The sequence below is a fragment of the Eulemur rufifrons genome, chromosome 30 (assembly GCF_041146395.1).
Source record: "Eulemur rufifrons isolate Redbay chromosome 30, OSU_ERuf_1, whole genome shotgun sequence".
NCBI classification, from domain to species: domain Eukaryota; kingdom Metazoa; phylum Chordata; class Mammalia; order Primates; family Lemuridae; genus Eulemur; species Eulemur rufifrons.
Window position 1 is genome coordinate 20,230,091 of NC_091012.1, and position 11,452 is coordinate 20,241,542.

General features: G+C 60.3%; 1 protein-coding gene across 1 annotated transcript; it reads left to right on the forward strand.

The window, feature by feature from the left end:
• The first annotated feature begins 2,221 nt into the window (after positions 1-2,221).
• EMD (emerin) lies at positions 2,222-4,653 on the forward strand. The gene is made up of 6 exons (XM_069463425.1): positions 2,222-2,492; positions 2,639-2,743; positions 2,903-2,980; positions 3,184-3,317; positions 3,795-3,844; positions 3,921-4,653. Exons 1-6 carry the CDS (start codon positions 2,411-2,413, stop codon positions 4,252-4,254), a joined length of 783 nt encoding a protein of 260 aa, XP_069319526.1. The 5' UTR covers positions 2,222-2,410; the 3' UTR covers positions 4,255-4,653.
• Positions 4,654-11,452: the final 6,799 nt, after the last annotated feature.

Here is an 11,452-nt window from a genome sequence, read left to right on the forward strand (position 1 = left end):
ATTCCCCATCCTTAAAGGAACAGCTCAGTTTTCTTATTCTTGACCTAGAATTGGCTGTACGCCAATGTCTCCTCTGCCTGCCCTTCCCAGAAGAACCCCCTGGTGCCCTCAGATTTCCCCGTACACGCTTCCCAGCTCCTCTGACAACTGCAACCCCTCACCAGGGAGCTCTGAAGCCATGTCATCCCTCTGAGGACCAGGTCCTGGCCAGGGGAATGGTCCATGAATGAATTGCTGTACTCAGAGCCCTGGACAAGTCTCCTCTGACCTGAGATCCTGATTCTTCCTAAGACTGGGGGTTGGGGGGGTCGTGTAGAGCCTCTCAGCCCTGATGGCCAAGAGCTCCCCTGGCTTCTAGTGGTCTGGGATGGAGCTGCACTGCAATGGAGCTGGACGCAGGCTTCAGGTACCCACAGGGTGGGTGCAGGGGGACCATTACAGTTTAGTTTCCTGGTGCTGTCTGTGGTGGGACCTCATCGTGGGGCAACCGGTTGGGGGGCATAAAAGGCAGAATGCTGAGGCAGGTGCGGGTGGGGGTGTTCCTCAGGGAGAAGGCAAACCTAGAATTCCTTGACCTCATAAGGAAACAGCTTGGATCTGTGTGGGGAGGGGTGGCACGGGGGAGGACTGAGCAAGCACTCTGTACACACAAGCCTCCGGGAGAGGGGCCAGCATTGCAGAAGGTTTCGAGAGGTGCTGGGGAATCTGATTCTGTCAAAACTAAAAAATCCATGAGGCAGCCCCTGAGTGGCCTGGAGTGTAAAATGCCAGCCCCTGCCCAAAGCTCCTCTGCCTCATGCTGCCACACATGGTGTCTTCGAAGACTCACATGTCACCTCCTCCCACATTGCTGGGGACAGAGCAGAGCCTTGCCTTTACTCTAAAACCTAGCCAACAGCAACTCTTCTTCGTTAGGGTCTTAGTCTGTGGCGAAAACAGGGCCCCATCTCCTCCCCTCTCTATGAGCAAACCTCCATGTACAAATGGTATGTGACCCTCACCAGCCGGGCCAGCCAGTCTGTATCTGACCAGAGTCCTCCCTCTTCTCCTGTCACCACCCCTCATTTGTGAGACCACGATGGTACCTCTTCATGCTCCCAATTCTGGGCCTCCCAGTGAAGGGCACCCTGGTTGGTCCCACACTCCATTAGCTGGCGTTGTTTACAATGTGACCACCCTCTTTCCAGTCTCCACAGGGCAGCCCTTTTCTGATGAAGGCCCTGGCTGACTTGTAGCCACAGTCCAGGCTCCTGCACAAGCCACGGCAGCTTCCCATAGTTCGCCCGCCCCGTGGCTGGCCATGCTGGGCTAGGGGCCATTCTGACTTAAGAGGAAAGCCTCCTCCCCACCCCCCCGCCCGGGCCCCAGGTGAACAGCATGGAAGGTTAGGCGGACACACTACGCTGCCTCTGCACGCATGACACGGCGCCCTCTGCCCGTGCCCATTGGCTTGCCCGGGCCCCTTCGAAGGCTGCTTGCTCCTGGAGTGCTGGCGGCCTCCTGGCCCAGTGCCCCATTTCCTCCCGGGTGGAGCGAGGGAGGGAGGGAGAGAGAAGGGGAGAGGAAAGGAAAGGGAGAGGGAGGCGGTGGGAAGCAGCGGGCGCAGGTGCGCAGGCGAGGGCCGTGCAGACGGGAAGGGCGGGCCTGGGGCAGGGGCTCTGCGGGACCCAGCCGGGCAGCCGCTTCCCTGGCGTTGCGCAGGCAAAGCGCTCCCAGCGGCTCCTGCCGGGGCCGGCGCTCTCCAAGGCTTCGCTCTTAGGATCCGGCCCCTGCCCGCTGCTGCCTGGGCAGCCGGGAGCTCGGGGAAGGGGGACGACGGCAGGGGGCGCGAGTGGGGTGTAGGGACGGGGCGGAGCCCCAGTGACTCAGGGACCACAGCCACCCCAAGAGCGCCGACTCTGCCCGCTCCCACGCCCAGGCGGATCTCTGCTCGTTCCCCTCGCGCGCAGACCCCGCCCATCTCATAGGTCTGGCCCAAACACGCCGGCGTGTGACGTCTGGCTGGCAGGCCTCAACCCCCCCCCGGCGCTCAGCCCGGCCGGCTCCCAAAGCTACAGGAGTCTGCGCCGCCTCGACTCCCCAGCAGGCCCCGCCCCCTTCTACCCCTAGCCAATCCGGTCGGCCTGTGACGTATGTGGTCGCCAGGCCCGCCCCCCGATGCGCGGCCCCGCCCCGCCCACTCTCCAGGCCAGACCGGTCTGCGCCAGCTGCTCCGCGCGATTTGGCTCCGCCCCGCGCAGCGCGCGCAGCCTGCGGTGCCCGCGGCCGTGAAGCGAGAATGACGCAGGCGTGACGCGAGCGCGGCCGCTCCCGAGGCGCTCGCGCTATCCCCGCCGCGCTTCGAGGCAGTCGTTGCTTGGCCTGTTTCGCCAGGCCCGGGCCAACCTCAGGCCTTGCCACCCCGGCCGCCATGGACGACTACGCGGTTCTGTCGGACGCCGAGCTGGCTGCCGTGCTGCGCCAGTACAACATCCCGCACGGGCCCGTCGTGGGTACGCGGCGGCTGGCGGGACCCCTCCCGGAACCCGCTCCCCGCGCTCCGCCCGGCGCCTCCCCCGTCCCCTCCTCGCGCCCCCCACCCCCGCGCTCTCCCCCCCGGCTCGCGGCCCGCGCACCTCACCGTCCCGTGTCTGGCCAGGCTCCACTCGCAAGCTCTACGAAAAGAAAATCTTCGAGTACGAGACCCAGAGGCGGAGGCTCTCGCCCCCCAACTCGTCCGCCTCGTTCTCCTTTCGGTACTCAGGTGAGACCCCCGCCTGGCTGCCTCTGGGGATGGGGCTTGGGAGACAGGAAGGATGGGGTAGTGAGCGAGTGCGTAGCAGAGCGCTGGTCCAGAGGGGCACTGGGGCGAAGGGAGGGAAACGTAAGGGGCAAATGGTTCTGCCTCTTCTCTTCAATTTAGACTCGGATTCAGCGTCGGTGGACTCAGATATGTACGACCTGCCCAAGAAAGAAGACGCCTTGCTTTATCAGAGCAAGGGTAAGGCAGGGTGGGGGTGGGCACCTTGGCACCTTGATCCCACTATGTCATAGACTGTGGTCACAGGGAGACCCTGAGACCTCAACCCCCACCACTCTTCAGCCCTAGAGGGGAAAAGGCCATGAAATGGGATTCAGATTAGGGCCATCGGGCCAGGTGGGGGACCCAATGCCCTCTATGCTATCACTGCCCCCCTTCCCAAGGCTATAATGACGACTACTATGAGGAGAGTTACTTGACCACCAGGACTTATGGGGAGCCCGAGTCTGTGGGCACGTCCAAGGGCTTCCGCCAGCCTGTGACTCCACTCTCAGATGCTGACACCTTCCACCACCAGGTGAGCTGGTTGGCAGGCACCCTGTACTTGGGTACAACCTAGAGGATCATGGCTGGGTTTGGATAAATTGAGGGGACCACTGGGTGCAAATGCTGTCTCCTAGGCCTCTAGGGAGAGTTAGGGTCAGCAGACACCTGTTTGTTCAGGGCCCCAGTTTGGTGAACCATCAGAGCTATTTGACTAGAGCACATGGGATGTACTTTACACCCTGGTCTGGGATCTAGGTTTGAGCTCTTTCTGAGCATCCTGGGGGAGAAAGGAGGATGCTGGGGCATGGACAGCCGGGATAGTCACTGAACACAGGTGGTAAGGCCCCATAGACCAAAGGCCAAGAACCCAGAACCGTTGGGGGGTGGGGTGGGCTTAGCCTTTAAGCAGTGGTCAGAGTGGGTCAGCTGGGGAAGCTTGGACTGAGGGACACAGCAGGGCCATATTGGCCCTGCCAGCCAGTCCCCTTACCCTGATTCTCTTCTGCAGGTGCGTGATGACAATCTTTTTTCTTTTCCTGAAAAGGATGGCAAGGATAGGTGAGTAGTGCGGAGGCCCAGGGGCTGGTTCTGGGCCCAGGCTCCCTGGCCCACCTGCTCCCCTCTTTTACCACAGGGAACGCCGCATGTATGACCGGGACAGTGCCTACCAGAGCATTGCGCACTACCGCCCTGTTTCCACCATCTCCAGGAGCTCCCTGGGCTTATCCTATTATCCTACATCCTCCTCTGCTTCTTCTGTGTCCTCATCTTCATCTGCCCCTCCTTCATGGCTTGCCCGCCGTGCCATCCGGCCTGAAAAGCAAGCTCCTGGGGCAGGTCTGGGCCAGGATCGCCAGGTCCCGCTCTGGGGGCAGCTGCTGCTTTTCCTGGTCTTTGCTGCCTTCCTGCTCTTTGTTTACTACTCCATGCAGGCTGAGGAAGGCAACCCCTTCTGGATGGAGCCCTGAGGGTCTCAGCTTTAGAGCCAGCTCTTCTCAGAAGTCCTGGCCGACTGCCTTAGCAGTGTTTGCTGGGGGTGGGGGGTGGGGGGTGGGAGCTTTTCTGTGTTGTAACTTGCAGGGGTGGGCCTAGCCCGGGGCAGTGCTTGTTTCCCCTTGCTTTGTCCTGCCAGGGAGGCAGCACACTCAGGCCCTCCTGGGTATGGTGGACCTGGGTGTGCCTTCCTCTGGAGCCTCCTGGCCCTGCTTCCTCTGACCCTTACAGCCTGGGAGAGCAAGACCTCACTCCTACAGAGGAGACTGTCGTCGTTGTGGTAGTTGTCATGCATGCCTCCTGTTCATTGTCACCTTGTTGGGGGGATTAACCAAAGGCCACCCTGACTTTGTTTTCGTGGACACACAATAAAAAGACCATTTATTTTTAACGTGTTGGCTCTTCCTGCTGGGGTAGGGATTGGGGTCCCATGGCACAGGCGCTGGGGCTTAGGTCTCAAGGATCACCGTCTGGCTTTGTTGGTTCTGCATTTTCACTTTGGTCTGGGGCCAGCGGTCAAGTGCTACCCATAGATGTTTGTGTTTTGTTTGTGAGTTTTATTCCCTGACTCATCCCCCAAAGTGCTTGTTAACAACTTATAACTATGGTACAACAGTGTGTAGAGAGAACCCACTTGGAAGCGCAGGTGAAGCTGCACGTACAATACCAGTAATCTGCCAGTGTCGTCACTGGGAAAAGCTGCCGTCAGGCTCCGTGTCCAAGGACGTGGGGATGGAAAGCAAGCATCTTGGTAACGGGTGGTTCCTCAGCTCTTGGAACTGCTGCGTGTTTAGCGACATGGGCAAAGCTCCAAAGACTGAAATGCCCGATCATCTCTGCATACTCAAATTCTTCACCTGTCTATATTCACTTATCTCCCAGGTTTTCTGCCTTAGGTATGTATTTCAGTCTCCACAGTTTACATACATGTTTCTTAAACTGGAAAGCAAGTGCTGAAGAGACCCAGGATAGGACGCCACATGATGCCTTGCATGCCTGGTTCCAGCTGCCAGCAGAGGGCAGGGAAGCAGACCCTCACCTGTCATCTCCCTGCTGTGGGCAGCAGGACTCAACCCTGGCCTCCCACCTGGCACAGGACCCATGCAGTGCCTATGTATGCACCCATGGGCCCCTGAGCCTTCAGGGGCTCTTGGCTGTCTATGGGTACACAGTTTGTGGCAGGACTGGGACCCTACCTGCTCCTGACCTCTTTGCTGCACTCTAGTCTGTCCCTCCCCACCATTTTTTGTGTGTGATTCTAAAAGTAATACCTGCATGATTCTGTGCATTTAAAATACGCAGAAAAGAATGAATCACTTCTAATTTTCTTACTACTCACAGTCTTAGCCTCCCTTGTTTGCTTGCTGAAAGCCCCTCCCACCAGTGCCCAGCCACTAGCTGCATGGACTCCTGGTGTCCCTTCCCCTCACCATCCCAGTCCCAATACAAGGTCCTGAAAGCTGGCCCTGCAGCTAGCCTGAGGCCTGGATTATCTATGGTGGGTGGTAGGCATGGGCAGGGGATGCTATCTTGACAATAGGACCTGATGGTGTCATCAATGAGCCTATATACATGGGGGACAAAATAAGCAGGATGCCTCCAGGACCTGAAAAGGACACAGTGACATCCTCCTGTTTCAGCAGCTGATCACAAATCAAGTACGTTGAGAGGAACAACGAACCTCCCCTGTGAGTACAGTCCCCCAGCAAGCACTCACTACCTGGGGCTGCTGTTGGATGGCAGCCCAGTGGGGGAGGGGCAGGGACGCAGGTGGAGCCCAGCAGGGACCCACGTGGGGCCTGGGCTGGTGGAAAGGTTGACATCCCAAAGCTCAGGAGTAGCAGCTGGGATGGAGAGGAACAGGAGCAGGGTTTGGGGCATCCCAAGGAGGGGAAAAGAGATGTCCAGGTTTTAGGACAAAATGGCCTTCTCTAGGCCTCAGGCCCTGGACATGCAGCAGGTGGGGAGGATGGGGCAGCTGGACGTACTTGGCAACCGCTGTGACATGTAGCATGAGGGAAGGCGGAAGGAAGGAAACAGTCACCACCTGTGTAACATAGTCTCTCCCTTGTTCTTCATTCCAAAACGACTCCTAAGACTGGATCAAAGACAGAGGGGACAGGAGGCAGCAGAGCCAGGACCAGAAATGTCCAGTGCCAGTGGGGGGACCCGGAGGTGCCCCTGAGGCCCCACTCTCCCCCCAGCCCACAGGGTACCCAGGACTCTGCACCCTTGGGGCACCCCCTCCTGCCCTGAGTCACCCAGAGCCTACTGCCCTCTTCCCCGTGCCAGCGCCACCTAGCGGAGAGGGCGCTGCCGCACATGCTCTCCCAAGCCCCCACCTGGCAGGGACCCCAGGGGGAAGCGCCCCTCGGCTGAGCTGGGCTATCCAGGAGGGCCCGGCCCGTCCCCTCCCCCCCCATCATGCCCAGGTGGCAGGGACACAAGTGGGCGGCAAAGGCAGAAGACACCAAACTTGGAGGAACAGGCCCCTGGGGACAGCCCCGGCGAGAGGCCACAGGCCAGACCAGGCAGTGAGCTGGAGGCCACCCAGAGAGGCAGGAGGGAGGGAGACTGGGGCCTCCCAAGGGAGACCAAGCAGATGAGACCAACAAAAGGAGCACTGGGGACCTCCACCCTGCTGGGGGCAGATGGCCTGGTGACCCAGCCACACTGAGGAAACCCTGGGGGGCCCCAGCGGGTTACTGGGGGACACGGAGGGTACACAGGCTCGGCCCCCTCAGCCAGGCTCTCACACCCGGTATCGCGGCCTGGCCACTTGGCCCGGACCCGGTGGGGGTGGTGGTGACGCCCCATCAGGCTCCAGGCCCAAGCCCTGCCGGCCAACAGGTGTCCGGAGCAGAGGGGAGATCACCCTCCCCAGCCTGGCCACATCTCACCTGCTGAGACCAAGGAGGGGAGGGGACGCGTGCTGGTTGCCTCAGAAGCTGCAGGTTCTGCCTCAACTGAGTCCAGGAAGGGGCGGGCAGGGCAGGGGAAGGGAGGGGATGGCCCAGCTGCCCGTCCCTGCCCCCAGCCACACCTCTGCACCTCAGCTCTCCCTTCTGCCTCCCACAGCCCAATCCTCCACTCCCCGAGGACGCTGGGAGGGGACCTGGGAGAGGAAAGGAAAGCGATGGGCCCTCAGGGCGTTGCTCCCACCTGCCCTGCAGCAGGGGAGGCCTGGCATTTGGATGACAATGGGAACGAGGTACCCATGGGGCCCCCAACACAGGGAGGTCTGGGCTCCACTCTAGGGCTCTGGGCTCCTCTGGGTGCACCTGGGAACGTGAGGGGGAAGCTTAGGGGACCTGCCTGGGGGACAGGGACAGGTTGGGAATAGGGCAGAGAAGGCGCCGGCCCCACTTGGGGCTGAGGAGGACAGGAGTGAGTGACTGTGGGAACACTGCCGCCACCACCCACCCCAACTCAGGAACATGCTGACACACAGAGGCACCCAGACATCCGTGTGGGGGTGCCCTCAAACATCAAGGGAGGGGCCGGGTGCCCCGGGCACATGGACAGGCAGTAGGGACACAACTGAGGAGCAGACAGTGCCCAGTGGCTGGCGGGAGGTGCCGGACCAGGGTCCCAGGCACGAGGCAGAGGGCCCCAGCCCCGGGCAGGATCCCTCCGAGCAGGGGCCGTACCCACTGAGGAGTCCCAGAGATGCCAAGTGTCCTCCCCAACCCCTCCCAGCCCCCCAACAAAAGGTCAGTGTGTGTCCTACCCTGACGTGGTGTCCAGGGCGGGGCACTCACAGGCTGGGACACCCCCTAGAACAAAGAGGACCCCCAACCCCAGCTGACAGCAGCCTGGGGTCTATGGGAGGCAAGCAGGAGGCAGGGCACCAGCCAAAGAGGGCACCGTGCCAGGGCATTCTCCAGTTGCCACCACAGGTACCAGGTCTCCTGGAAGGCAGCACCTTGATCCGGGGCAGGAGCGGAGGTCCCAGACCAGGCACGGCCAGCAAGGTCCTGGGTGGCCCTGGGTACCGGTGCCAAGGGGCGGCTGCTCTGTCCCGAGAAGCCCCTGGGTCCTGCCTGGGCCAGCAGCAGCTGCTGGGGGTCCGGTGCTTCGGGGCTCTGGCCAGGGTGCTCTGGGACAGCCCCTCTGGGGACCTCGATGGAGCCAGTGGGCCAGGCTGGCAGGCCACTAAGTCAAGGTGGGTGTGTGGGTCAGGACAGGGTCTGGCTGCTGTGGTGACCGTCCCATATGCAGAAAAGGCCACTAGGAGGGCACCCCTTGGGCAAGGGTGCCGTGCAGTTAGGGGGAGGGAGGCCCTGCCCCCGCCCAGGCCCCCCGAGGCCCTCACACCAGGGGAAGATGGGGCCCCCCACGCTGTTCCTCCCCGCAGAGGCACAGGACAGGAAGGTGGCATGGCTCAGTCAGAGGAGGGAAGGAAAGAGCAGGCAGCAAGCGGTCAGATGCCCCAGGACTGTAGGGGCATGCCGGGCCAGACCGTGTCCTGCGGCTCCTCAGGACCCCTCGGGCTGTCCCCACCGGCCACAAACATATTCCTCGATGGAAGGCCCAGCAACCTGCTGTCCTGGGGTGCAAGAAGTGCAAGGTGGCTTTGGAAGGTTCCCGGAGCTGTCACCAAGGGCCTCGGTGTTGCCCAGAGACACGAGCTAACAGGAAAAGCACTTGCCACCCACAGAACTTCTGTGACAAACTCAGAGGCACCAAAAGCGTCATCAGGAAGTCACCTCTGAGTTCCAGCCAGGAAGGATGGGGCACGTCTCCAGGGAAACGAGATACAAAGGGCCTCCCTGGGCCACAGCAGGAAGCTCCTTCCCGACCCCTAGGCCAGCAACCACCCCCACCTGGGCCACCAGAGCCCAGTGCCAGGCGACCTGACATTGTCATTGAAGAAAAGGACACCATGACAACGTGCCACACACCTCTCTACCCCCCGCCCCTCCCCTTCACCAGTGCAAGGGAGGGGGAGAGGCCTGCCTGTTTGCAGAGAGAGGACGCAGCCACCTGGGGCACAGAGGGGGCGGGGTACTCAGAGGACGCAGAGGGGGTGCTGTGAGGAGGAAGAGACCTCCTGCCGGTTCCCAGGGCTGTAGAACCTAACGCCTAACCCTCCAGGGCTGGCAAAGGCTTCCTGTGAGAGGGCCAGAGAGCACATACAGCAGACCCCGCGGGCCACAGGGAGTCTCTGCGGCATACTCGCCTCTCTTTGGGTTTCCTGTGATTTGTTTTGCAACCCTTTAAAGATGTAGAAGCTGGTAGGGCGTCATGGCTCACGCCTGTAATCCTAACACTCTGGGAGGCCGAGGCAGGAGGATCACTTGAGGTCAGGAGTTTGGAACCCGCCTGAGTAAGACCTCATCTCTGCTGGGAAAAAAAAAAAAGAAAAGAAAGGAAAAAGAAAGAAAAAGAAAAATGAGCCGGGAACAGTAGCACGCACCTGTAGTCCCAGCTACTCGGGAGGCTGAGGCAGGAGGATTGCTTGAGCCCAGGAGTTTGAGGTTGCAGCGAGCTATGATGAAGCCACTGCACTCTCGCTGGGATGGCAGAGCGAGATTCTGTCGAAAGAAGAAAAAGGAAAGACCACAAAAAAAAAAAAAAGAGAGAGAGAGAAGAGCAGAGCAGAGCAGAGCACAGCAGACAAGCAAAACAAGACAAAGAAGTAGAAGCTGCTCTCCGCCCTTACAAACATGGGCCCCATCCAGTCTTGGTCCCGGATTACACCGAGGACACATAAGAGAGGCGGATCTGCTCAGGACCTGCAGCGACACATCCAGGTCCTCGTGCAAGGGTGCCCCTCGAATCCTTCTTCAGGAACTTCTGACCTTGTGCCTGTCATCTCCCCTGCCACCGCTACAGGCTTGACCTCTGAGACCTATAAAGAATACAGCATTTAGGAGATGAAGTTATCAAAAGTCTGTGATTTGGTCTTGGGGACGCTCTCTCCCACCTGTGTCCCAGGGGAAGCCCTGCCCTGAGCAGCTGTACAGAGAGGCCCCGTGGGGTGGAACTGAGGCCTCCTGCCTACAGCCACGGAAGCCAGCTCAGACCAGATAGCAGGGACCCCAGCTGACGCCGGGCCCGGGGCCCGGGAGTGACCCTGAGCCAGAACGCCTGGATCCCGAGAAGCCCCTCTCTCAGAGCCTGTCCCTCAGAGACGTGGCAGATAAGGAGCATTTGTTGTGTAAAGGAGCTAAGTTTGGGGTAATTCCTCACGCAGCGGTCGGGAACTAGGGATCTAGGACACGACTTTAAATGGAGAAGACCACTGCTCCACGTGAGCCAGGAGCAAAGAAACCGACGAGCAACCCCAGAGGCCAGTAGGAAGAGCCTGGAAATTTTGATGATGCAAAAACTAAAGTGCTCTGCCCAACCAAACACGACCCTCAAACCACAAAGTCAAGAGGCAAGTGATAACACGGGGGAAAATACCAGCAAGATGTGACTAAGGGCTCACATCGTTCACATGCAGACAGCTGGGACACATGGACAAGGAAAAGCCCAAGACCCAAGAGCAAACGGGAGAGAAGAGCAAGGGAAACTGACAGGCAAAATGCTTCTCCACCGGAATGCAATTCTTTTGGAGACAATCTGATCGCACAGCAATGAGATGACACGCTCAGTCCCCAGAGCTGCCCTCCAACTAGATGACAGGCCATCCTGGAGCCAAACAAAGAGCAACCAGGGCAAACCCTGGGCAATGGCAGCTGTTGTCTGGGGTGGGTGGGGTGCCAGGCGCTGACGGGCCTGTGCATCGCCCATGCGCTGGGGTCCCCCTTGGTGAGGGAAATGTGGCTGGAAAGGCGAGGCTTCTCCAGAAACTCTGGGCTACAACCAGCGGGAGGGAGGGATGGCTCCTGCTTGCAGCCACTTCCAGAGAAGCCACCCGTCTTCTCCATGGGGCTCCCACTGACCTACCTCCCCCAGGAGACAGGCTGAGATCTGAAAGGACCCCAGCCCCTGCGGAGGCATGTGCCCTCCCTGGCGGGCCACACCTTTCTAGTGACAGGCTGAAGGCTTTCTCATGGTACCAACCCCCACCTCCAGAAGCCTGGAGACACCTCTGATCAACCACCACCTTGCCCCCAGGAGTCGCCTGCCAGCTCTGCCCACCTCTTCCTGGGGGTATGTGTGTGTGTGCGTGTAGGGGTGTCCGTGCGTCCCCCGAGCCCCCAGACACGCTCAGAGGCGCTT

Coding starts and splice junctions, on each gene's coding strand:
- EMD (XM_069463425.1), top strand. CDS start 2,411: ATGGACGACTACGCGGTTCTGTCGGACGCCGAGCTGGCTGCCGTGCTG. Junction 2,493..2,638: donor CCCGCACGGGCCCGTCGTGG/GTACGCGGCGGC, acceptor GTGTCTGGCCAG/GCTCCACTCGCAAGCTCTAC. Junction 3,845..3,920: donor GAAAAGGATGGCAAGGATAG/GTGAGTAGTGCG, acceptor CTTTTACCACAG/GGAACGCCGCATGTATGACC.